Consider the following 27,892-nt stretch of genomic DNA (forward strand, 5'->3'; position numbering starts at 1 on the left):
ACCTATTGTTCCAATAGAAAAAAGGGAACAGATATGGTGAAACGCAACAGATGCACCATCGTATAACCCCTATAAATATAGTAAATACTTACAGAGTTTACCAAAAAGTCATTAATAAGTGTAAACTTATGACTCAAACGACTCAAATTTTAATTTCACATGTTTACAATAATTATTTAAGCACTTAGGCTAGGAATGATCTTTTAATACATGCACGATTTATGTAATTTTGGTCTAAGGCTGTAGACATATCTCACGTACCCACGTATTATACCTATATATAAATATCATGACTAAGGACTGTTAACATTACGGGTACGATTGTGTTATTGGGTAGACCGAGTCATAAAATGACGTATGTAAGTCTTCATACATTACCGTTTCCTAAATAATAGTCATGCACTATGTATTGAATGTCAAAAGATTTAAATATCTGGGTATTGGTCTACCTAAGATTTGGGCAGTTAATGAATCGAGATTTCGAGAATTATAATTGCTTACATATTTTGTTTATTGGAGTTTAAGTTTTATGCAGGATTTTTTTTCAGCAATCTTCTTATATACATGTGTATGTATTTTTTTACCATTGCTCTGTAGCAATGATAAGAAATATTGACAAAATATCGTTGTACATATTTTTCAAGATTAAACACTCCATTTGCTATAGCCCATTGTCATACTTTGTAATGACAGTTAAATTATGATGCATTATAACAGTTTGATATATATATAAATCTTAAAAAACAACGTTCTTTCGTATTCATGAATTTATTTTTAGTTACATGCTACTTAGGTGGAGTGGTATGAAATTTAAATAGCTTAAAGGGCAATATATAACTCTCGAGTTTAAAGGTATATGCCGTCACACGGAAGAAGAAAGGATATATCCACTTATTTTATAATTGCTACTACTCTTTGTCTAGTGATATAGTGTCATGTTTACATCTTTCGTGTCTTGTGAATGTCAAATATACTTATGCTGAATGGACAATCAAATTTTATTGACAAATTTAGATATACTGATAAAAAACGACAATAATTGAATCGGTGACGAAAAAAAACGAAATGTGTTGTTTTCTTATTCATGTCATTTGATCCGGCCATAGGGTAGGTTAGACGACTCATCCGGAAACAGGGTACATTTAAACGTATAAAAACGGACAGTCAGCCGAGTGCTGAACTAAAATCATAAAAAAGGTACTGAAGTGAAGATTTAAATTGGAATGGCGAGGTTTTTGCTGGAGTTATGTCTACTTACATTATTATTTCATACAGGTAATTTGGTAATTTGATACTTGGTAATAATATACATGTAATAATTTAAATATCAATTTCTTAGAAATTAATGGCGTGTATACTCCAGTAGTTCCGTTAAAAATGTACTCTTTTATCTGAGTAAGTCTACAGGAAGCTTAAATGTAGTCTATATCGTCACATGTATTCATAAGTTAAGGATATGATATGATTATCATGTGATTATTATTATTAAGCTAATTAATTGTCATTGTCATTGAGTAAGTTTAATAATGAAATTGTGGATAATATTTGAAAATAAAACATTGTTCGTCTTTTCTTTTTGCAACAATTACATTTTAAAAACCAAAACTTAGGTTGAAGGATTTCTTTTAATCAAACCTAGCACAGAAAGAGAGAAACATTACGCGTGACAATATAATTTTTATAATCTTGATATAATTTAGAACAATCTCAGGTTTTCGGTCTGGTATGTTTCATGATAGTAATCTCCGTCTCCCGTTGGGTCTCTCCAACACTTTTATGTTCATAAAATGCAAATTAAATCGTTATATTTGACCAAGCGTGCATAGATAAAACTAAATGTCTTTTAAATTTATTCAAGACTTGGAAAACAGTCAAATAGTTAATTGTTATATTCATTTGGGACTTTTCCACTTCACGCTGAAGCAATAAAATAAAGATCACTTATAAGTATAAATGCACTGACCCAAGAAGTTAAAGTCCGTAGTTTCGTGTCAGTGATGATTTGTATTTGTATCGTAAATTATCTGTACAAATCATTTTATTGCTGCAAAATGTATTTTCTATTATTATTTCAAGTAACAAGTTTTATTCCCGTATTCATAATTAACTTATAAATACATGTGACGATATAGACTACATTTACTCCATATCCTTTGCAAGTAGTAATCGTTTTGGCAGATATCTCTGTGTTGTTTGTAAAAATTGCAGTTTTGCTGAATATATCGAAAAAGTAACACAATTGTTGTTTATAAGCCCTAACATCTTCTGTTCACGATCGAGCTGCAATACTTGATATCCGTCATTGATCTGTTTACGATTATTTATGTATTTATGTCATGTCCGTGTGACGGGGTGTTAACTGATGACACTAGTCACATTGAATTTCTTTCTATACCATTATTTCCGTAATTACAAAAGATTTGTATTTCGAATGGTCATATGTCTTGTCTACCCTTTACACTGTGCCTACTTCATACTTGTACTCCACAGAACACCTTTACTTCTCAGCGGAACTGTCAGAAAAGCCGGCTCTGTAATAGTTCTAAAAGTGTCTTAGAGCAGTTCTAGAGCCAGCTCTTCTGACAGTTCTGCTGGCAGCACCGGCTCTACCAGAACAGTTCTGCTACTAGATTCAACTCTTCTGATAATTGTGGCAGAGCCCACTCTACGAGAACAATTCTACTAGTAGAGCCGGCTCTACCAGAACAGTTCTGCTACTAGAGTCAACTCTTCTGATAATTGTGGCAGAGCCCACTCTACGAGAACAATTCTACTAGTAGAGCCGGCTCTACCAGAACAGTTCTGCTACTAGAGTCAACTCTTCTGATAATTGTGGCAGAGCCCACTCTACGAGAACAATTCTACTAGTAGAGCCGGCTCTACCAGAACAGTTCTGCTACTAGAGTCAACTCTTCTGATAATTGTGGCAGAGCCCGCTCTACGAGAACAATTCTACAAGTAGAGCCGGCTCTACCAGAACAGTTCTGCTACTAGAGTCAACTCTTCTGATAATTGTGGCAGAGCCCACTCTACGAGAACAATTCTACTAGTAGAGCCGGCTCTACCAGAACAGTTCTGCTACTAGATTCAACTCTTCTGATAATTGTGGCAGAGCCCACTCTACGAGAACAATTCTACTAGTAGAGCCGGCTCTACCAGAACAGTTCTGCTACTAGATTCAACTCTTCTGATAATTGTGGCAGAGCCCACTCTACGAGAACAATTCTACTAGTAGAGCCGGCTCTACCAGAACAGTTCTGCTACTAGAGTCAACTCTTCTGATAATTGTGGCAGAGCCCACTCTACGAGAACAATTCTACTAGTAGAGCCGGCTCTACCAGAACAGTTCTGCTACTAGAGTCAACTCTTCTGATAATTGTGGCAGAGCCCACTCTACGAGAACAATTCTACTAGTAGAGCCGGCTCTACCAGAACAGTTCTGCTACTAGATTCAACTCTTCTGATAATTGTGGCAGAGCCCACTCTACGAGAACAATTCTACAAGTAGAGCCGGCTCTACCAGAACAGTTCTGCTACTAGATTCAACTCTTCTGATAATTGTGGCAGAGCCCACTCTACGAGAACAATTCTACTAGTAGAGCCGGCTCTACCAGAACAGTTCTGCTACTAGAGTCAACTCTTCTGATAATTGTGGCAGAGCCCACTCTACGAGAACAATTCTACTAGTAGAGCCGGCTCTACCAGAACAGTTCTGCTACTAGAGTCAACTCTTCTGATAATTGTGGCAGAGCCCGCTCTACGAGAACAATTCTACAAGTAGAGCCGGCTCTACCAGAACAGTTCTGCTACTAGAGTCAACTCTTCTGATAATTGTGGCAGAGCCCACTCTACGAGAACAATTCTACTAGTAGAGCCGGCTCTACCAGAACAGTTCTGCTACTAGATTCAACTCTTCTGATAATTGTGGCAGAGCCCACTCTACGAGAACAATTCTACTAGTAGAGCCGGCTCTACCAGAACAGTTCTGCTACTAGATTCAACTCTTCTGATAATTGTGGCAGAGCCCACTCTACGAGAACAATTCTACTAGTAGAGCCGGCTCTACCAGAACAGTTCTGCTACTAGAGTCAACTCTTCTGATAATTGTGGCAGAGCCCACTCTACGAGAACAATTCTACTAGTAGAGCCGGCTCTACCAGAACAGTTCTGCTACTAGAGTCAACTCTTCTGATAATTGTGGCAGAGCCCACTCTACGAGAACAATTCTACTAGTAGAGCCGGCTCTACCAGAACAGTTCTGCTACTAGATTCAACTCTTCTGATAATTGTGGCAGAGCCCGCTCTACGAGAACAATTCTACAAGTAGAGCCGGCTCTACCAGAACAGTTCTGCTACTAGAGTCAACTCTTCTGATAATTGTGGCAGAGCCCGCTCTACGAGAACAATTCTACAAGTAGAGCCGGCTCTACCAGAACAGTTCTGCTACTAGAGTCAACTCTTCTGATAATTGTGGCAGAGCCCGCTCTACGAGAACAATTCTACTAGTAGAGCCGGCTCTACCAGAACAGTTCTGCTACTAGATTCAACTCTTCTGATAATTGTGGCAGAGCCCACTCTACGAGAACAATTCTACTAGTAGAGCCGGCTCTACCAGAACAGTTCTGCTACTAGAGTCAACTCTTCTGATAATTGTGGCAGAGCCCGCTCTACGAGAACAATTCTACAAGTAGAGCCGGCTCTACCAGAACAGTTCTGCTACTAGAGTCAACTCTTCTGATAATTGTGGCAGAGCCCACTCTACGAGAACAATTCTACAAGTAGAGCCGGCTCTACCAGAACAGTTCTGCTACTAGAGTCAACTCTTCTGATAATTGTGGCAGAGCCCGCTCTACGAGAACAATTCTACAAGTAGAGCCGGCTCTACCAGAACAGTTCTGCTACTAGATTCAACTCTTCTGATAATTGTGGCAGAGCCCACTCTACGAGAACAATTCTACTAGTAGAGCCGGCTCTACCAGAACAGTTCTGCTACTAGATTCAACTCTTCTGATAATTGTGGCAGAGCCCGCTCTACGAGAACAATTCTACTAGTAGAGCCGGCTCTACCAGAACAGTTCTGCTACTAGATTCAACTCTTCTGATAATTGTGGCAGAGCCCACTCTACGAGAACAATTCTACTAGTAGAGCCGGCTCTGCTAGAACTGTTAGAAGAGCTGACTCTAGTAGATGGACTGTTCTGGTAGAGCCAGTCCTAGGAAAGTTTTGTGAGAATTTATTACTGATCTCATCTGTAGTTGTTAAAACACAGCCCATTCACGTAACAGTTATCAAGAAATCTCCTATCTATTTGAAATTTTAGCGGCATGCTGGATCAATTGAAATCCGTTTAAAAAGACGATTTTTGCATTTAATTTAATTCTCGTACATTGTTACTTTCTCACTTAATAACGGTTTAAAAAATTATGAATAAAAAGAAGGAACATGAAGCAAAAATCTATAACACTCAGACCTTGAGGAGCAATTTCATACTGGAATGAAATTTAAGCAGACGTTAATGGCTGGATTAAGCAAATAATATGCACTTGCATAGCACTAGAAGGCAAAGTCATAAAGTAGATAAATGTTGTTATGAATTGGATGCTTGAAGTTGCCCATGCTTTAAAAATATGAAAGATTTGATGTTTAAGTTAGAGATAACACCAAGTAATTATTCGTTAGGCAGTATACATCTCCAGCTAGCAAGGAAATCTTAAAAGTTAAGGTGTGAAAAATATAATCAAGTACCATGCTTACTTCGCAGTGCGTACTTTCACATGTTTATAATATCATTATGGTCTTTAAAAGAACCTAACAAGCTTTTGAATTTTTCTAACTTGGAATTATATTCGGATACTTTTTTTAATGAACCATTTTACAATAAAAAAAACATATACACTGTTGCCTGTTTCAAAAATGTTGAACGGTTTTGTGCATTTTAATTTTTAACATTTTCTGGTACTTACGGTTTCCCAAATATTAATCATAAATGATGGTAATTGAGTGTGAAAATAAAATTCTTCCTTATTTCTCATGGAAGGTCAATTGCCGGAATTACTTGACAAACAACTTGTGTATTCATATAAATTCAATATCGCCTACTTAGGAACTAGGTTACACTTATTGTAAATATAGATTTCTCGAGTTCCTGGAATCGTTATGATTCTGTTGAATACGTAGTTCATAGAATAGAGAACCGATATGGTGAAAGGCAACAATGCACCATCGCATCCAGTACTTTTAAGGGATTTGTTGGTAAAACGTACCATAATATCCAAGTACTGTGATATATGATGTTTGGTGTAACTTTCTTGAAAATACAAAAAAATAAAAATATACTTAAATATGTATATTCATTTTAAAAGAACAAGAATCAATACACAGCATTTCAGCTCTAATATATAATTTTTGATATTCTGATATGAAAAATAGATAACTTACAGTAATACTAATTTTTTTTAATTCTGTTCGTGTCACAAACTTGAGATCTGCATCATTTCAAACTTTGACAACACAAAACCGAACAAAAACATGCCGGCCTCAACCACTCAATGCCTCTATTGTCACTTTTTGAAAATCAACAGGATTTGGTGAATACAAGCGAGTATGCTATTTCACGAACTGGGCACAGTATCGATCGGGTGTTGGTAAATTTCAACCTAGTGATATCGATCCCAGCCTGTGTACCCACATCATATATGCTTTCGGTAAACTGGCGGGGAATACCATGCAGAGTCTGGAATGGAATGATTATCAGCTGTAAGTTTGGAAAATCAGAAAGTTTACCAAAAACTCAATTGCTGCTGTTTCCATCACAAATCCGACTTAATGTGCCCGTTTCGATAAAAAAGAAAATATTATCTTTAACGACTTAAGTGCCTAACAACTCTGTCTTTTACCAAAACTATTACTTTCAAACTGAGTGAAGAGCACAATGCACACAAAGTTATCAGGTAAAATTCGCCTTTTAGAAAATGGTCGACATTCATATTGAAAGAAAACGGGTCAAAGTTTTTTTTTGAATTCAGTTGTATCTTTACGCTTTACTATGTATGATTCAAATTAATACCCCTATAACGAGATTTGAAAGGATTAATATGTCAAAGAGACAATAACCCCATCAGGATGAAAAATGCCAGCTCAGAGCCACCCATACCATGAAACTTATATTGGTTACAGATTGTTTACAATTCTCTTTTCATGTAAAATAGTATTCAGCATACTTTTTTCAAATAGATATGAACAGATCAACAAGACGAAGCAAGAAAACCCATCCTTAAAAACATTGCTTGCTATGGGTGGATGGACAGCGGGGAGTGTAGTATATTCCAACATGGTCAGCACGGCTGAATCTAGAGCTGAGTTTATTGAATCCTCTATCAATTATTTGAGAATACACGGTTTTGACGGACTGGATATGGATTGGGAGTATCCCGCTAACAGGGGAGGTTTACTCTCTGATAAACAGAATTTTGGACTTCTTGTTAAAGTAAGTTAAGGCATACAAACTTTGATGTTCATTCCAGTTGGCTTTCCACAGATTTACATGAACGCACTCTAGTTCACACATTACTTCCCTTCCAATTTACTTATTTATTTGGTTAAAACGGGGTTAGAATTAGACTGCCGATTATATATAAAAATATCCAAAATGAACGATCACTGTACTCTTGTTAGGGTATTTCAACTCTACGTTAGAATAATCATGATTTTGTATCATATAATTTAGGAACTACGCGAGGCATTTGAGCAGGAAGCAAATAAAACAGGCCTCAGTCGTCTGCTATTGACCGCCGCAGTGGCTGCTGGGAAATTCACAATTGACACAGCTTATGATGTTCCAACAATGGCAGAGTAAGATTCATAAAATTTATTTTACTGAAAAATAAGCAGCTTTGCTAAAGTACATAATGCCTGCTCGACCATGACCTTGTTTTTCTCTTTTTTTTTCTAATCAAAATATAACAACTTTAAAACGAAAAATCCGACATCAAAGAAAAACGGAATAGAGCAAATGAGACAAACATTTGCACCGGAAAAAAATGTCAAAAACCCTTGAAAGCGTTCATACGACGTATGAACAGACTGACGGACAAAGAGTTATTTACTATAATACTGCCATCAAAAGACTGGTATTAAAAACGACATACAGCGCGACTGTAACAAATATTCATTGTTTACATACGTAACATATTTCCATAAGATCATGACTCAGTTCTTCTTGAGAAATGCTAGGTACTATAATTACGCATAGTTCGTTCAACAAACAAACCTGGGAAATCACATTAACAAACAATATAAATAACAATATACTTTGGAAGTTTAAATGTAATTACATATTACCAAACTTAATTCCTTGAACATTTTTATAGGTTGAATTACTTTAAGAATCTTTCTTGTCCTTAATTTCAGATACATGGATTTCATTAACATAATGTCCTATGATTTACATGGTTCTTGGGACCGCACTACTGGACATAACAGTCCTCTTTTCCCACGGTCCTCCGAATACGGCAGTTACAGATACTTGAACATTGTACGTATGGTACAAAATGTATAGAATAGAGTGACAAAGAGCCTTAAATTTTATTTTGTTATTATATCTTATTTTAGAGTGCGATGGATTCTTTGATGCGCTCATTATTTTCTTCCTCGATATTCTGAATATAAAACGTTCAAAGGGAGATAACCAGTAGGAATTGCAGTTAATTGTGATCATATTTCAAATATTAAAGCACCATAGCTAGAAAACTACAATGTAGCGTCAGAGATTTACCTCAAAATCTCTACTTTTCCTCAAATCTTCAATTTCAGGCGATCTGATTGATTGAAGTCAGAGATTTCCCTCAAATTCTCAAATCTTGAAGTCTAAGTTGAGGAAGGATTTTAGGAAAATTTTAATTTGAGTTTTTTTTTTTTTTTTTTTTTTTTTTTTAATGAAACCTGCCCCAGATACTATATCGAGTACTAGTGTAACGATAATAACAGCGTCGTCAAAACCGCCAAAATAAGACGTCCTTCATCGATTCTTAATGTATTGCAGTATCTTTCATTTAAATTTAAAATGAGGTTATTTTAAGTTTGTAGTTTTATCTTCTAGGTAAATTATGTTACTAAGTAAACGTACAAGAGATAGCTACAAAACGTATTTAAAAGATCATGGTACATGTACTCCGTTGAAAGTAGTTCTAATTAAATCGGGTTGTATATACTTTCTTTCACAAATTGTACTATCATACGAGGCATTCTACAATTTCGTTTTTTGTAGGAATATGCAGCAAATTATTGGCATACACTTGGTGTTCCAAAAAACAAATTGATTATCGGTCTTGCTACCTATGGCAGGAGTTTTACCCTCTCTGGTAGTGTGACAGGAATGGGTGCTGCAGCTAGTGGTGCCGGAGTTCGCGGACAATATACAAGAGAAGCAGGGTTTCTATCGTACTACGAGGTAACTGACCAACAAATGTTAAATAAGGAATCATATTATTTGCATCATGTAATATTTGGAATACTTGTAGTTGATTATCGGATATTTCCTAATAAGAAAGTTATAAAAACGCAGATAATTTGCAAGTCCTAATGTAAGACTCTGATAAGTCAACTATTCAGTTGTCATGATGTTCGGTAGACAATTTAATTTTTGGCCTGGTTTATTGTGATATTGGGTCAAATCTGGTTCTCTGACTGAAACGGCTTAAATGGATCACCACATTCAATAAGGGTAAGATTGACCATCAATGATTCAAAAACAAAACAAGTTACTAAAAGAAGAAGATTACAACTGTTACAAAAGAAAAGATTAATGAAATATGTTGAAAACTTTCACTTTATTTTTTATGAATATTTATGTTTTATCTATTCAAGTATCATTGAATTCAAAGTCATTTAGATGCCAAGATACACCTTTGTTAGCAATAACATATACCTCATAATACTTTTTTATTTTCTATTTAAATCAAATTAGTACAAATACAACAAACACTTTTTTACAGATTTGTACCAGACAGGAAAGTGGTATCGGATGGACTGTGTACGATAGTGAACAGAAAGTCCCATATTATACAGATGGTTCGTTGTGGGTCGGTTTCGATGATGTTATAAGTCTAGCAATCAAGGTTTGTGCTGCAGTAGTTTATGATTAGTCTATGTAAACAAGGTTTATGACTGGTATTGGCCTTAAATATATCTGAAAACTTTACCTTTGAGAGCCTTCACAGGATATCTCATTGGAGGAGTCAAAGGCATATAAGTAAAAAAAAATACCGGCTGAAAGTAAATAATAAATGAAAATTGAACAAGAAACTATTACTTATTCTAACATTTGTGCTCATCATTGTATTTTATGGTGAATTCGATTATATAGATATGTATTTATTGAATAATTAATCCTTTTCCAAAGCGAAGTTTGGTTCTGTTATAAGGAGGTAGGCTTAGGGTGAGGGACTTAACGCTTGAAATCAGGGATATATTTGTATCATATTCAATTTCACCAAAGCCTTTCAAGCTTTCAGAATGAAATTCAGTCCTAGTTACTCTGAAGCTTACATGACATTGATGTAAACAGCTGGTGATTACAAACGTTTGAATGATTTGTAAGAGTTGTTTCCCTTACCCCATGTCCACCTCCTTAATACATCTCTATATTAACAGTTGTATTTGATAATTTCAAACATAAGTTGAAATTCTTCTTTATACAGACGAAATGGCTCATAACAGAGGGATACGGTGGTGCCATGGTCTGGTCCTTTGACTTGGATGATTTCAATAAGGTTTGTACCTCGAGCAAGAGAAAATTTCCTCTAATGAACACTATCAAAGATTTAATACTTGCTGCTGACAATGGAGAAACCCTAACAACACCAGCTCTTCCCACTGGTATATCTTCAGCAGTACCGCCTCCTTCAACAACGCCCGGATCAACTACTGAGGGTATATCAAACCCTGGTAAGCCTAAAAAATATGCTAGACGTTTTCGATATAAACTAGTACTTTACACGAAAGACGACTTTAAATTACAATGTAACTGGCACGAGAAAATGTGTTTACCGTTCTGGAAAGTAAATTTTTTGTTTGCTTGCTAATTTTAAGATGTTAGTCGAAATTTTTTTTGTCAGTCTCTTACAATACCGCCTTAGTCGTTGACAATTAATTCAGAATTGGATTTTTTTCTCTAGGTGGTGATTTTTCGTGCGACGGTAAAGTAGGAACTCATACCGATCCATCTGATTGCTCAAAATTCTACATATGTGAAGGAGGAACTGCATTCCAAATGAGCTGTCCAGGGGGATTACTTTTTAACTCAGGTAAAAAGTATTGTGATTATCCAGCAAATGTAGTTTGTATTACTCAATCCTCGTCATCGACAACCATTTCAACGACTTCAACAGTTTCATCTACTACTAGTTCGACGTCAGCAACTCCGACATTTAGTTCCTCTCGAACGTCGTCAACATCCACTCATAGTCAAACATTATCGACTAGTCCATCGCTGTCTTCAAAACTAACAACATCTTTCACGTCTACAACTTCATCAACTTCTACAAGTTCATTAGCATCCACTTCTAGTCAAACAACATTAGGTGCATCTTCAACAACTACAGCAACAAGGGCTACGACTCCAACATCAAGTTCGTTAACATCCACTCTTAGTCAAACAACTTCAGCTGCACGTTTGTCAACTACAGATAAAGAACCTTCTACAGCTACACGAGCATCAACAACTAAGGCAACAATAGTACCAACAATAACACAGACAACTAATAGTATTCCTGCTTCTGGTACGATTATGGATAACTAAAATTGATAAAAAAAATATTGTATTAATGCATGTACCGTTTATCGACATTTGTTATACAAAATCAAGCTATGCAGATATCGCATTGCCCGAAGCGGTTTTTACTGCGTGGAATTGTCTTTTTAACGCTTTTTCGTTCAATGTTGTTTTGAGACAAATAACTATTCGTCTCATAGTTTAAATGATAAATCCCAAAATGCATTTACCTACTAAATTTTTTTTTTCAGATTTTTGTGAAGATAAGGCTCAAGGCTTTTTCTCCGATACCTTCAACTGTAACAATTTTTATTATTGCTATGGTTATGGTGCTGTTATTTTGAGTTGTCCAACAGGGCAGTACTTTAATCCTATGATCACTTCATGTGATCATTCTCGTAATGTAGACTGCAACAATGGGTATACTATAACGGATGACAGCGATAAACCAACGACTACTTCAACTGTGCCAGGTTCGACAACTCGATCTACAACCCGATCGCCTACCTCTGAGCAGACAACACAATCCAGCTCGACATCTAAATCATCAACATTGTCTAGTACATCTTTTAAATCAACAAATCCATCAACTTCTCAAACAACCTCAACGTCAAGCACAACTTCAACGGTATCTAAACCGTCTAGCACACATTTTGGATCAACAAAACCGTCAAGCATTACTCAGCCAACAGCACCCTCTAGTTCAACTTCAGGGCCAAGACAAACATCAAGCACAATTCAATCAATACCGTCAGGTATAACTTCGAAGCAGCCAACTCAATCATCAAGCACAACTCAGTCAACTATGCCGTCAAGTACAACTCCATCAACAACACTGCTATTCACAACTTTTAAGTCCTCAATTATGCCGTCAAGCTCATCTCTTCAATCAACAACACCGCCAAGCACACCTTCTCAGTCTACAACACCGTCAAGCTCAACTAGTCAATCAACAACACCGTCAAGTACAACTTCTCGGTCAACTCAATCGTCAAATAAAACTACTTCTCAATCCACAACATCGTCAGGTGCAACAACTAAGTTACCAGTTTCCTCTAGTACAAGTTTGACGTCAACAAACCCATTGAATGCTACACCCCTGACTAATGGTAAGTAAAATAAGAATAAGTATCATCAAATAAAAAGACAATTTTTAAATGCTTCATTTTGACAAACGATATATCTTTATCGTATATTCTTATAAACCATTTATTCTATATTAAATTATTTGTTTGTATTCATTATTTGTCATGCCACTAGAGTAGACATGGCGGTTGCATTAACACTCATCAATCTTAGTTTTTTATTCACATATCTAGAGTCACACAGTCCCCGGTGGTCGTTTTCTCCATTTTTCTTTTCCATTCTATTGTATAATTTAGGATTATATGGTTGGTTAAAATGTATATTTTCGATTGAGATTAAATAATACATCGTTAAGCTTGCTTTTTATATTGTATTAAGGTGTGGTTGGTATTATCTTATGTATAAGAATTTAAGTAGTAATCTTTGTAAGAATCATGCAAATTCTGTAAAATGTTATATACTTAAAAAAAAGGCTACATATTTTTGATTTTAAGTTGATTTATGGGTCTATTATGAAATGTGTAATAATTTATTCGAATCTGCCTGATATTAGGAGATAATCAACATTGAAAGTCTAATATATTATATTGTATTTGAGTGTCATTTACGGAATTATCTCCCTTAATTTTGAAATATACAGTGCATTCTATATAATTTTTTTATCTTGTAAGAGCACAGGTTATATGAAAAACTGACTGTTAATTTCTGTTTACTAGGCCAATTCAAACAAAATATCAAAAATAAAAATATGTAGGCTTTTCACCCATGAATCACATTTTGCATGATTCTTAGCTGGAGTACTACTTAATTTTTTAGATGGTTGTTGTCTTTTGGACATTTCCATATTGTTTAATATAAACGCCTAACGTACTTACACAGTGCATGGTGAATCATAATGAATCGTTGATTTTGGTTTGGATGTCTTTAATTACATCTTAACTAACCACTCACAACGTTTTTTTTTTTTGTTTTTTTTTTTGTTTTTTTGTTTTGTTTTTTTTTTGTTTTGTTTTGTTTTGTTTTGTTTTGTTTTTTTTTTCATCTTGCAGATCATTTAGGTATTTAGGTAAAGGACATGAAAATTACTAGCTTCAACTGAACGTTTATAGAAAAAAAATGTTTTCGACTTGTCACGAAAAAAATACACATTATTTTTTTTTCCCGCAAAAGGCGAAAAAAATATTGCCTCAGAAAAAATATCATACCCCGAAAAACAAATGACTGCTGCTTAAGTTGTTGCATACAAAAACTTAGATAACACAATCAGTGGTCAGGTGATGTGGAAACTTTTACTGTATGTGTATAATGTGGTTTAAAGGATAGAGCGGTACAAAACCATTAACTTACTATACTGAATGAACTTTCAAATAAACCACATTTAGCTTTAATCTTGTAGTGCATTTTATATTGTACAAGTGTTTGTTAAGAATCGATCTGTAAAAGTACAGTTCCATCCGATGTTATTATTCGGGAAACCATGCCATAAAACGAGTAATTTTCTACACGGAATATTTTCTTTTCTTTATATGACAATAACAAAAAGACATCATAACTTTTTGACCATTTTTCTTATCAAATATTTTGTTACTTTCAGAATTTTGTAGTCACCGACCAAATGGAGATTATGCTCATCCTTCTGACTGCTCAAAGTTCGTTACTTGTATAGGATCTATGCAGTATGTACGAGGTTGTCCGCTACCATTATTGTGGAACCCTGCTAATGGTAACTGTGATTGGAAGAGAAACGTTAAATGTCACAGTTAAGATATATATTTCATAATAATGTATCAACCCAGTGTCTTTCAAAATATAAACGTTTTATGTTAAAAATGCATTATGGAATATCGACGTGTTTTTATCCCAAGGTTTAAGGTTATCATAAAGGGTATTGATATACTTTGTTATGGGTATCTACATGTATCTTTATATAGTTGTTTTTGTTTACTCATTTTTAACTCGATGATATAATGTTGGTGCAATACATCTTGTTGTTTTGTTAAATTAAAAATGATATAAATGGAGTTTTTTTATTTGTTTTGAATGCTTTGTGTTGTTTTCAATGTTTTGTGAAACCAAAGTCTTAAAAAGCATTTTGTTTCGCCCCTTTGATTAATATTCTTTTCAAAAGTTTTGTATCACACAGGTAAGCAAAATAAACTTATCAGAAAATAAATCACATTTATGAGCACTTGATTTCAAAAATCTAATTTCTCGATTTTAATATGTGATTTTGCAAAGCTTGTGGCGAGCCTTTTCTATTTTCATTTTTAATGACGGGCACAGAAAAAATCCAATATCATGAAAACCAAAGAAAAAACATACAAAAACACCAAAGAGTGCTCTAAAACGAATCCGTACAAACAAGATAACCCTATGCATTTGTAAGATTACAGTTCCTGCTCTTCAAAACAATTCTGCAGTTGAAGTCATTATTGGTGAAGGAGTAATATCATCGATGACAAATGGTTGCTACATTATATATCATGTTAAAAATTGACAATCCATAACGGTTAATGATAATATAATGGTCAGATACATACAAAACATATTTGAGAAATAAAACCACACTTAAAAGTTAATATTAACACATATAAGGTGATGAGTTTCGACCAAGGTAGCTATTTAATTACATCATGCAATTTAACATAGCAGAAACAGTATTTTGTTGTGCAGGTTCAATAAAAATAAATCCCCTCCTTATATATGTTTATCATAAGAAAACCAAGAAACGCCGAACAATTAACCAATATAGTTCTCTTAGATAAGATCGGGTCTTAAGTTCTGTTGTATATTGAAATGAGAAATTTAATAAAAGTCAATACCAAAAGACTTAGTCAAGGATTTGGACACTGAAAAAAACAAACGGGAACCGAAATAAAACATGCGACTTTGACACACTTTGCTCTTATCGGGAAAATGATAATATTTTACTATATCGTTTGTTGAATATGATACTTTCTGGAGTTGTTTTGGTAGATTTATTGTTTTAATCAATTAATCTATTATTTCACCTTTATCTGTATGATATGAAATTCTCTCATATACTATTTCGATTGTAATGTTCAAGTATATTACTGCCATGACACCCAAATTGTTTAAATCGTATTTTAATTTCTGTTCTAAAAATGTACTTTGTCTAGAATATGGTGTCACTCGTAGTAAACTGTGGTTAAGTGTTCATTATTATTCAGGTAAACATAACAATGAAATAAACTATTTACCATTTTTTCGTACACAAATCATGTTTTACATTGGGTTAAAAACAAAAATAAATGACGGAGTGAGGGCGTTCCTGTCGGTGATCGATGTATAAAATGTGCAAAGACAGCAAAAAAACTTGTTATTTTCATCTGACTAGACAATTAGGTAAGACACCATATATCTAATCAGGGAGGTTTCGTTCAAATTTTTCAAACATATATAAGGGTCTGAAAAATTCCCAACGATGTTAGAACTGTCAAATTTGCGATGCAAATTTTTTTTGGTCGTTCCCTCCGCGGGACTTGAACTCGCACCGCTGTGACATCTATGGCAACACCGCCTGCACAAAGTCCAGCGCCCTAAACCACTCGGCCAGCTAGGCTATTAAATGTAGCTTTCGCTGGCCGGGTTTCCTCCTCGTAGGATTAATCTAGGGCTCTAATTTAGTACACGATATATGGTAGTATTTTTTGTGGTTGAATTGACTCGAATCGGAGTCATATTTTCAGTAGGCGTGAAAACTTTGTAAAATTCTTAGAATTAAAATAATTGTCAGTCACAAATTATATTACCATAAGGTAAAAGTAATATAAGAAATTCTTCAAAACTTGTAATTTTTTTCACTTTTCTAAAAGCAAAAATCGCACATTATTCGATTCCCACAACTCGAGAATAAAACATAAAACAAAATTCTACTTAAGGAGAAAAGGAAGTTGCTACCAAGAACATCTTATTTTTTCCTTGATCTCTACCAACCTTGGTCCGACTTTATGACTTATGAATTAGTATTTATAGTCGTTACTTGTCATAATAATTAATTGTTGTTTTTACATAGATCACAAAACTATGATTTTATATTATACTTATGTATATTAAGACTATTGATGTCAATATCCTCAACTATAACAATTGACATCGGGGAATAGAGTTGCCTTTCCCGCAAATGAATGACCATTTCCTTGTAAAATGCCTTAGATAGTTAAGGAAGCAATAATTTGATTTCCAGGGCTAGGATCACATTTGGTGTCCAGGATTTTTTCGGTTTAATTTCTTACCTGAAATTGTTTATCTCGATTTTTTTTTACAAAACGTCCTGGTTTTTTTTATATTATAATTACTTTTTTTTAAATTTGACCCTAGTCGTCCATAAAAATCAAATGGTTGCCCACTAAAAAGAAAATTAACAAACGTTTTATAGTTTGATAGAAAAGTAAAATATCTTTGTCAATTGCCCAGTTAACTATGTAAGGAAGTGTCATTTAAGTGTAAGTGTTAGTAAGAATCGGGCAAAATGGGAAAAATCAGAAAGGTGCGTGTCAATACCCCACCGATCTGATTATCAAGGATACTTTCTCTATTTGATCTCTGCGTCACTGGCTTTGCTCAGACATTTTTCAATAGAATGTTAGAAAAATGAGATTTTTGACAGAGTTATCTGCCCTTGGAATGTTCATTTTCAGTGCATTTTAATGAAATTATAACTCAATACACCAACATGATAAGGAAAATACTGCCTTTTCCCTTGATTCTTATGGTGCAAATAGTAAAATTACACTTTCAAAATCATGGGTTGTTCATACCATGTTTCACCCACAGCCTGATTTTCGCATAGACTGACACTTAATCAGAGGAATCCCCATAACTCGCTGTAACCGTATTTGATTCATGTATGATGAATTGTCAAAACTCATCTAATACAGAAAACACATTAACCTAAAAAATTACGAGTAGCACTAGCGAATGCTACAAATGGAGGATAAAAACAAAATTACCGAACTGATAAACTCTAGGCAATGGTAAAAAGAAACAAAATACGTTTGAACAATGGCAATATCAAGGTAAACATCGGAAAATTCCTGACTTGGTACAGGCTTATCGGATGCAAATTGTGTGTACAAATTTCCAATCAAAAACATACACAAAATTAGTCTGGATTTCTATGTTACAAGAGTATTTCCTTTTCAGGAACAAAAATGCTGCCGAAACAAATGTTTCTGTTGTTAGTGTGTACTGGCATGGCCTGTGCCTATGATATTGAACTTGAACTGGAGCATTTTCAAGGAGTAGGACAGGCAGTTATACCTAGATCTAATGCATCAAATGGAAAGGTTGTTCACATGTTACATGATCATATTGTTCGATATGAAATGTGTGTCCATTTACCTTTAGAAATCAGCATAAAAGACATCGTTTATTCCAATTCCGTAAGTGCAGGCAGTGTAGGGGATGAAGTAACTGTATATCTAGACGATAAAAAGATGGGGACATTCAGAACCGACGATCCTGCTGCCACGATTTATTCCGAGTGGAATGACTTTAAATCAAGTGGACCTATAGGTGGAACTTACTTTCTTGATTATGGTCGACATTTGTTGACAATTTGGGCAACAGAAGCTGATAGTTTTGGCCTTGAACTTGATGTAATTAATTTGGATGTTGGCAATGCTACTATTTCTAATCCTCATCTCGAATGCAAAACGTATTGTTTTAATGATTTGAATGTGAACTCTAATTTTGCTCCGTTTGCTTTGGGAGATACAGCTAAACCATTTTCTCTTCAAAAGTATGTAAAAGCTACCGTTTGTGCAGAAGAAGAAAACGTTAAAGTTGGATTTTATCACGATGGTGCTACATATTTCCAAGTCAGGGCAACACGTCCTCTGTATGAAACATGCTCAAACAATAGAGATACTGACTTTAGGGGATGCAAGCTTGCAAGCCCAGCTTGGGAGTTTCAAAATGTACCATTGGAGATGGCAGACGATTCGACGATAGTAAGAAACACAACCAGAGCTAAATTAACTGTAGACACAGCTTCAAAGGGAACATTAAAACGAGTCGTTGTTTCTTTCGATATGTCCGGTTTTTCTATAACCAGAGGACAAGGAGAAAGACAAACTTCCGGCAGCTTGTTTGTACATGTTGACGACCTTCCACCAAACGAGGAGGTAACGATGAAAATATCTTACATAGGAAAGTCTGGACGACTTGATCATGGGGATACTTTTAAATTTACTAACGTAGAACCTTTTCATTTTTGGCAACTGCAGGATGATTACTGGGGTAATAATGACGCAAATTTGATCAATTTAGAAATAACCACTAATTCTTATTCTTTTAGAGATATAAAAATAAAGGACATTAAATTAGAGAAAAAAGATATGCAAATCAGACAATTCAAAATTGCAGATGATGGCCAGTTTGTTTTCGAAGGGATATACCGCGAACCTTGGTGGCTGAAACAAACGGCAATGAAGGTGGAAGTTGTCGATGATTATGTAACTAAAACTGATTTTCATGATATAGCAAATCTTCGAGTTTACATGAAGAAACCGTACGAAGATGGCTATTCGCAAATATTTGTAATTCATGATGACGGCCATAGTCGTCTACAGCCTGTAGCAGCTCATGGAATAGACTGGACACCTTTCGGAACGTCATTTATCTTGGGACCTAACGACCCTAGTGACGTCAGACCATATGCTTCCATCAGATCAATCAGTATAAAGCCAAGTAAGCTCCGAATGACAATAACGTACCAGAACGGCTCGGTAGTAACGTTAAGACTCATTGCAAACCCTAAAGAAACGACTCTTCGTATTGTAGACTATAAAACACCAGCAGATACAAGCCAAAATGCTTTAATCACAGTTTTATCAACATGGATCGACAATGGCTACTCATTTGTTGACCATATGGCCGTTGATGGTGTTGAAGAGCCTATCATGGATAATCTTTCTGATGATCTAAAGAAAGGGAGACGAGTTGTTTTCTATAGAAAATGCCTTTCCCGTCTAAACACTCAAAGTCCAGATATAGATATTTCAGCACCACTGCTTACGACAGATGACGCTTAATTCTGTATTGTCCATGTCGATTACATGTTTTTATTTCATGTATAAAGATATATTTTTTTTTAAATTACTATTAAAATAGATTAGTTTACTATAAAGATAAGAATTTTTTATAATGTAATTAATTATAGATTATATATCAATTATAGATTATATATTAATTATAGATTGTGTATTTATCAAACGTTTTAGAATTTGTATTTACTACTTTGAATAAATCTAGGACTATATGTGCCTTTGCATTTAAGTCAATGTTTATTTTCATTTTGTTGTTGGGTCATACAATCAGTTAAAAATTAATGGGCGAAAATAATGAAATATACTATTGCGGCCATTATTTTGTTGCTGTTTTGACTTTTCTTATTTTGACAAGTACTAAAGCAATGTTAAAACCTGTATCAAATATTGCTTTATAAAACCCTACCGACATGAAAAAGGGAAATCGAATAATGTGGAAAAAGGGGGAAACATATGAACGAAACAGACAAAAATGGAAAAAAAAAACTGCAAAGTTGAAACACTTGAATAATCAAACAAATTGATTTAGAAAGTTTACAGAATATGTTAACTTAAGTTGTTTGAAACTTACTGTTCATATAAAAAATACAGCATGGTGGCTAGTATAATATAATTCAATGTCAGAAGTAGTACGCTTTCTGATTGGATTAAACATTTTGTTCATCCTTTCATGCAACAATTTTTGTAATGTAACTCTTTATAAATTTGCTCGTTAAATTATTGTACTAAAAATTACTGTTAAATTTTTATCAATTGAATAACCACATTGCCCGATGTGCACAAGTGAAAGTAATTGATTTGCAAGTTATTTAGTATGCACTACGTGATTGAGATGATGTCTGCATAGAGAAACAAAATAAAACAGTAATTCCTTAATGCACCCAAAATAATACAAGGTTCTAAATATCTGTCATAATTTAGACTAATTTACATATTTATTGATAATGCTGCGAGTTATATATTTGCCTATACAGAAACCTATATTTATTAACTGCAAAATACTACAGAAAACTAAAATCTATTACATGTATGCGTGGGGACATACTTTTTTAGCAAACCTCAGACTTCCGTAGTACACTTTTCCATTAGGTCTCAATCGTAATGCTTTTCTTCACATGAAACGTCTTAGAATACATGATTTAGGTTAAAACCATAAAAGGAATAGAGAAAATATCAAAACAAAAAGCTTATTCACAGATAACTTACAATAACATTGGTCAATAATAAAAAGAATATTGAAATATTGCAAATATTTACGACATCTGACAAAATACTACATCAACGGGAAAGAAACTGCATTTATATGTTATCAAACGACATGCATCATTGAGGAATATTTACTTTTGAAGTGATCGATTATTGAATATTTTCAAATACTTTTTAATCTGGACTGATATCTACAAGACGGAAAGCTCTACTAGTTGTTCCCATTGGAAAACCGGTTGACAATATCAAATCAAAGTACAACAACTACACAGTACCTGTTCCTGTGTGTTCATCGTTAAATTAATAATGTAATAGCTTAATTGGTTAAGACTATACGTGTTTGACTTCAAGAGGTTGTCCATGTAAAAATATGGCATATCCTATAAAATGGATGGCGCAGGGTAAATTTTATCCCACTGAATTTTTTGTTTAATATAATGTATATAGCATATGTATGTCAAATAGAAAAAAAAGTTTATTTTAAATCAATAATGGATGGCTGGCTCTGAAAATGTATTTATAGTTCCTTAACAAAGCAACCAATTTTTAATCATTGAATTTAATCGAAAACCAACATTCAGCTTTGGGAAAGAATGCATTTGTGATATGAAATGGATGAATTGTTTTTGAAAACAAAATTTGTCATGTGCCACACACTACCTGGTTATTGCTTGGACACCCTCTTGGTAGTTTCAGGTGAAGGATGAATATTCAAATTTCTGAATGCAAAATTTACTAAGATACTCATGGATGTCATAACCCTGTCGAGTCTTCTTCAATGTACTTATGCTAATCTTGAATATGATGCCTGTTCATTAAGACAATTAAACAAAAGATATATTGACAAGAATCGGATACATGCTTAAAACATTTAAGTAGCCGGCTTTATAAAAATCAGACAGGAGGTGATTCATGCATGTCAAAAACCCACTGAATTCAATATTATTTCTGGTTCACATAACAAGTTTTAGTTTTTCATTTGGTAGTTGCACTTTTGAGATACAAATTATTTAGAATACGTGAAATTGGCAAGAGTTATCGTTCTTGACTATATTTGATGTGGTTGATTTTAGTGGAAATTAGATGTAAGCTTTTCTCACTAGTGCAGATCTGAATACAGAAATAATTAATGTTATATGCAAATACAGCATAAGTAGGCTGAAAAAGCATCGTTTATTGGTGGGTTTTTCTCAACCATGAATCACGTAACAAGTCTGGATTTTATGTGGACTGGTACTTGAATAATATAATCCCAAATCGTTTTTGCAGGTCTGCTTAATGCTAGCAAAATAATATTTCATAGATGAATTGTAGAGTATGCTTTATTTAGTACTTGTAGTATTTGTAATGTTTCAAAGTGCTTTCTTGTGTGTTAACAAAACAAAATACTCTGTCGATATTTACACATCGATTGTGACCAGCATAATAATTTAATTCAGTATATTATACGTTAAGCTCTGCTACATCTACGTAATAATAAATTTGACAAATTACATTAATTTATGAAAGTCTTGATAAGCATATAAAATTAATAGTTATCATGTATATCGTGGTTTTATGACCTACACCTTCAACATACAAGGTAAGAATTAAGGGCTTTCGACTAACATGACATTTTTTTTTCTTATTTGAAAGCTTACAAATGGTCACAATAAAATGTCTTTTTACGGCGTAATATTCTATTTGTTACGTTAATATAATCAGGGATGATTCATAAATGTACACAGTCGACTTAACAAGGGAAAATACTACCTGTAGAAGTAACAGATTTTATAAAATTTAAACAAAATACTACCTGTGTCTCACGTTGATTTCTTAACTGAATTTTATTGACCGAACTCCTTGGTACTATTTTTTTTTGTAATATTCATTCACGAGTACCGGTATTACCCTCTTCCGGCTCTAATAGAGATTTTTATTTCTAGCTTAATCTTCTTTGTTTAAAACATCTTCAGATAATTCTAATTTTTATTTTTTTTATTCTAATATAATTGGTAATTTAACATGTAAGAATTTAGAAAACCGGTTACTCAATCAATATTTCAATTGATGAATGATTGGTTGGTTGGTTATAGTTTAACGTACTATGGCATATATTTCAGAACGAGTAATCAATGGAAACAAGATTCTAGCTAAACTTGTAGACGACACCGATTGACCACTCGAACAGACCATGCTTTGTATAGTATATTCAAGGTGCATATTTATTTTAGACGCACAATAAATCACCTGCGCGCACTCCTGTCTGCTCATATGCAATGATGTCCTGGTGAAATCTGGATCAGCGTGCCTGCATCAAAGTATTTTTAAAAGTGTAGACACGCGCTTGCACAATTGCTAGTGAAATATTGTAAAAGCAACGTATTTCATGATCGTCTAATTACCTCCTGACAATTATTTTAGCAATAAGATATAATAAGCTGTACAAACATTGCAAAACTATTTTTTGATTTTTTTTTTCAAATCGGACCAAATGACAAAATAAAAAAAAAGATTTATTCTGGTGTGGCCTTTTTGACCCCTTATAACTCGAAAACCGTAAGAGATATCCGAAATCTGATTGAAAAATGCAGGCAGGATTATTAATGAGGAATCCAATGAAGAATTCAATGAAATAAAAAATTTCGAAATCGGACCAAAAAAAAAAAATTGTTATGAAAATGTTTTAGACGTTGCCAACTTTGACCCCCTATAACTTTAAAACGGTACAAAACACATAAAATCTGCTGTACATTTGTTTAGCCGAATTAAATAAAGAACACTTTAAAAATAGAATATTTAAAATCGAAAAAAAAATCTACATGGGTTTTAATAAAATAGGTATTTTTACCCTTTTTGGTCCCTTTTTCAAAAGCGGCTGGGGCAACAAAGTCCAAATTAAATAGGAATCTTCTTAGTTGTTGGTAAAATCATATCAACATTTAAGAACAATTCGTCAACCGCAGCTAAAGTTATCGCACGGAAACGAAGTGTCCCCAGACCACGACGACCACGACGCGGACGACGACTGCGCCATAACATTATACGACGGCAAGTTTTCTTTCGTCGTATGATAAAAACGGGAGATTTCGCTCTCAAATTTGCTCAAAGATGGAGATTTGCCAAGGTTATGTTTTCTCGACATTTTTAGCAATGTTTCATGTTTATAGCAACAGACCTTATAAAATTTCGAAACGAATACATGAATTCGGAAATATCAACATACATCTACATTATAGATATAAAACCAAATAGGAAAGATTCACTTTATACGCTTTCACAATATGATTTCCGGGGGAGGATGCTACTGACCTCTTTGCTTGTAGGTTTGTTGGCTTCCTGTTTTAGTGAGGGAGTTTTACTTTTTTTTAGCGCATCACGAAAATATTTTTCACAATTCCTAACATTTTTCTCATAGGATAAAATTTCCTTGAAATCATTTTTAAATAGTTGATGCCATACTATTTACCCTATCAGGATGTAATCTGATCATTTCAATTGACCAAAACGTACGAATTATTAATATCGAATCGGATAATTAAATAATAAAACATGTGTGTGTTATTTTATGTAAAAAATTAAATAACCACACTTCTTTTTTACATGTAACAATTAAAGAACGATGTACGTCGCAATACAAAAAAGACGTCAACCTTTACTGATTTCTACGTTACCAAAAATTACACCAACACCATACGCTATGTCAAAAAGAAATGCTGAGTATCAATTCAAAGAGCTGTCTTCCGATATTTCATGCAGGCCCTGGTGGATCCAAATATTAACAAAAAAGGGACAGTAGTTCAAACAAAATCTTACATGAAGAAAGGGGTTGCAGGCTATTATTTGTCGCTCATATTTTTTTTTTTTTTTTTGCCAAATATTCAACAAAAGGGTGGCATAACCCCCGAAACCATCTTGATGTATCACGCACTGTATTGTGTATTTTTATTACGGTAACCGCCTCATGACATCTCGATCGGAAGCCCGGGGATGACAAATAAAAATAAAACTTTGCTTAGACGATGGCTTTTTAATTTTGAAAAAGCATCTCTCGGAAATGGAGTCCGTCTTTGGTCTGGCAATATCGTTCTATTTGGCTATTTTGGCCATGTGCTATGATAATAGAGCTGTAAGTGCCCCAGGGCCTTACAAGTGCATGGCTAATGATTCCTGCGACAGACATAATTGTTAAAATTACATTCTAGGACTTTGACGTTTGTATTAATGTACGTGTCTCTGGGACTAAGTGCCCAAAACTAAGCGCTTTTGCATGACACATAGGTGTCTATGCGATAACTTGTAGCCCTTGAGCTATAAAGCGTATCAACTGAGAAATGCAGCTAATTGAGAGGGACGTGTACCTTAGAACTATTTATTTCACTGATGAATGGTTTGACCAGAAAGTTTCAGCCTAGTGGTCGATAAATGGGAAAGGCTAACTAGTAGTTAGTGGTGTAATACCACTGTCGCCTGCACAAATAAGAAAGTAGTTCGGAATGACACGAAGTAGTCCCAATATTGCACTGTATCATTCTTATAGTTTATTAGAGGCTTACAAGCTTGGAGTCAACCAAAAGCTGAATGCAGTAGTCTCAAACTTCAGTTTCTTTTCTTCAGTGTAGGGTAAAATAATTCTGAACAAAAAACCTTGGCCCTTGGATACGGCTGAATTTCAAAACGAAAGTAGTGATTTCTGCATCTGGCTTAATTCTTTCACTTTACAGTTCTTACTTAGAAGACAGAACAAATATGTTGATATTTTTATAAGAGTTCAGATAAAGGGTGCCCTTCATTAATGAAACCACTCCATCACCATCTGTACTCATGCAATTGAAATAGTGGTATGACACGCTTTAATTCAATTATGCAGTATGTCGGAGAATTTTGTCTTCATTCATCTGGGTGTTCCATGGAAACCTACATTTTACATCGAACCTGAATATTACGCAAACTGGCGCACTGCTACGATGCATCATAATTTTTTCATGTGTGCGGGTTTTCTTCTTTAAATGTCCGTCGTAATCAGAATGGTGATTTTAAAAATAAATCAAAGAGTTCAATTATAACCATTTACAACACTACGCTTGTGTTAAAAAGCAATTGAATTCGATTACTGAACTTTCATTTCATACCATATTTTTGTAATTTGACGATTATTTGAGGCGTATTTGAGGCGTAAAAAATCAAACTCGATATAAATTGATTCAGTACATGAGTACTTTGATAATATCTTCTGTGTGACACAGCCTGGGATCGAACCAAAAACCTTTCGCACTCGATGCCATCGAGGCTGTTCAATTAATGATGTTGATCACTGTTAGGTACGTTTCAGTATCTTTATTATGGTTTCCTTGATGGCACTTAATTGTTCTCTATTTACTTAATGTATCTTATTTTAACAGTACTTTAATTACTGTCATCAATACTTGATAATGATTTTACTAATCTAGAAATCAATTTCGGTAAGTTTCTCATACAAACAATTCTGCAATAATATTTGTTAAAACATTTTCATACAGTAGTATATTGTGGTATATGTTGACACATATCATTGTCGATGTCGAAATATAGGTAAATATTCTTGTTTTTTAAATACGATGCAGACATTGTTTGTAGTTGAATTATCAAGTAAATATCTTGTAAACAGATTACTAATTAAATCATTGTAAAAAATCAGCAATTAAAAAACCATAATGTCAGAGTTCTATTTAGCTAACCATAAAAAAGACTCCATATATGCATTTTGTTGACGCGTTGCCTTTCACGGACATGTCAATACATATTTATACTGAATAATAATCAGCTTTGCAGGTAAACGAAACTTTTTTTCTAAAATTTTCAATGCCACAAAAGATGTATTGAAATGTTTAGACACTTAACAAATATGAAAGTAAATATCAATACAATTAATCATTGAAGAAAGATAGATAACTCTTTCTTTTATTTGAGCAAAAATTGGTTGCTTTGTTAAGGAAGTATATGCTATATACATTATATTAAACAAAAAATTCAGTGGGATAAAATTTACCCTGTGCCATCCATTTTATAGGATATGCCATATTTTTACATGGACAACCTCTTGAAGTCAAACACGTATAGTCTTAACCAATTAAGCTATTACATTATTATTCTGTCGTAAATGTTTTTCATGGTTATGTTATTTTGCTATTCAAAAATGGTTTGATTGCTTATTCTACAGTACGGAGATGTATCATGTGTTGAATTTATCACAAATTCTTATTGAAATAGTAACACGACGGCCGGGGAGTCATGTTGTGTCGGTTTTTTTTTTCTTCGGATAAGCAATGGGTTACATATAAGGCTTTGGACACTTCTCCAGTATTTATTTTAATAAAACGTAAAACGTATTGATTGCAAGTTTTTTTACAGATTGGGAAAACTCGGATCATTAGTAAAATTGTAAACATATATTTACTAGCTGCTTTTCAGTCATACTAACAATTATGAACTAACATATTTACCAGCGTTAGGGTAATTGTTACGACTTGGTCTACGAACAATGTATAGTAGATTATTATTAGTCACGTTAGCTTTGCTGTTCATGTGTATTATTATTTTAACCATAAGTTGCATTTCCATCATAACGTAATGTTACACATTGGTATAAAATATCATAAGGAACTGTTCCTATTTGTGGTTATAATCCTAGGGGGAATGGCCCAAGTTTTTTTAAATCAAGTTTCACGGCTTCCAATTTAAGTACTAATGCTAATGAATGGCTGACTGTCTTCTTGTTTTTTTTTTCTTACAGGAATA

General features: G+C 34.1%; 2 protein-coding genes across 3 annotated transcripts; both read left to right on the forward strand.

Annotated features, from left to right (window-relative positions):
• Positions 1 to 843: 843 nt before the first annotated feature.
• Positions 844 to 14,878, forward strand: LOC148619752 (chitotriosidase-1-like). 2 transcript variants are annotated; one of them, XM_088579989.1, is made up of 11 exons: positions 844 to 1,275; positions 6,583 to 6,757; positions 7,235 to 7,487; positions 7,728 to 7,852; positions 8,411 to 8,534; positions 9,267 to 9,449; positions 9,994 to 10,116; positions 10,699 to 10,945; positions 11,176 to 11,778; positions 12,023 to 12,880; positions 14,452 to 14,878. In XM_088579989.1, the coding sequence occupies exons 1-11, from the start codon at positions 1,224 to 1,226 to the stop codon at positions 14,619 to 14,621; spliced, it is 2,913 nt and encodes a 970-aa protein (XP_088436115.1). In that variant the 5' UTR covers positions 844 to 1,223; the 3' UTR covers positions 14,622 to 14,878. The 2 variants fall into 2 exon arrangements, with proteins under 2 accessions (XP_088436115.1, XP_088436116.1); XM_088579990.1 differs by having other exon boundaries at positions 11,176 to 11,304.
• Positions 14,879 to 18,027: 3,149 nt separating this feature from the next.
• Positions 18,028 to 20,142, forward strand: LOC148619753 (uncharacterized). Its single transcript, XM_088579991.1, has one exon. The coding sequence runs from the start codon at positions 18,032 to 18,034 to the stop codon at positions 19,913 to 19,915; it is 1,884 nt and encodes a 627-aa protein (XP_088436117.1). The 5' UTR covers positions 18,028 to 18,031; the 3' UTR covers positions 19,916 to 20,142.
• The last annotated feature ends 7,750 nt before the right edge of the window (positions 20,143 to 27,892 follow it).

This window comes from Perna viridis, chromosome 4 (genome assembly GCF_037379345.1).
Source record: "Perna viridis isolate PV_CMFRI_1.1 ecotype Kerala chromosome 4, ASM3737934v1, whole genome shotgun sequence".
In the NCBI taxonomy this organism is placed as follows: Eukaryota; Metazoa; Mollusca; class Bivalvia; order Mytilida; family Mytilidae; genus Perna; species Perna viridis.

Coding starts and splice junctions, on each gene's coding strand:
- LOC148619752 (XM_088579989.1), top strand. CDS start 1,224: ATGGCGAGGTTTTTGCTGGAGTTATGTCTACTTACATTATTATTTCAT. Junction 6,758..7,234: donor GAATGGAATGATTATCAGCT/GTAAGTTTGGAA, acceptor TTTTTCAAATAG/ATATGAACAGATCAACAAGA. Junction 8,535..9,266: donor GTTACAGATACTTGAACATT/GTACGTATGGTA, acceptor CGTTTTTTGTAG/GAATATGCAGCAAATTATTG.
- LOC148619753 (XM_088579991.1), top strand. CDS start 18,032: ATGCTGCCGAAACAAATGTTTCTGTTGTTAGTGTGTACTGGCATGGCC.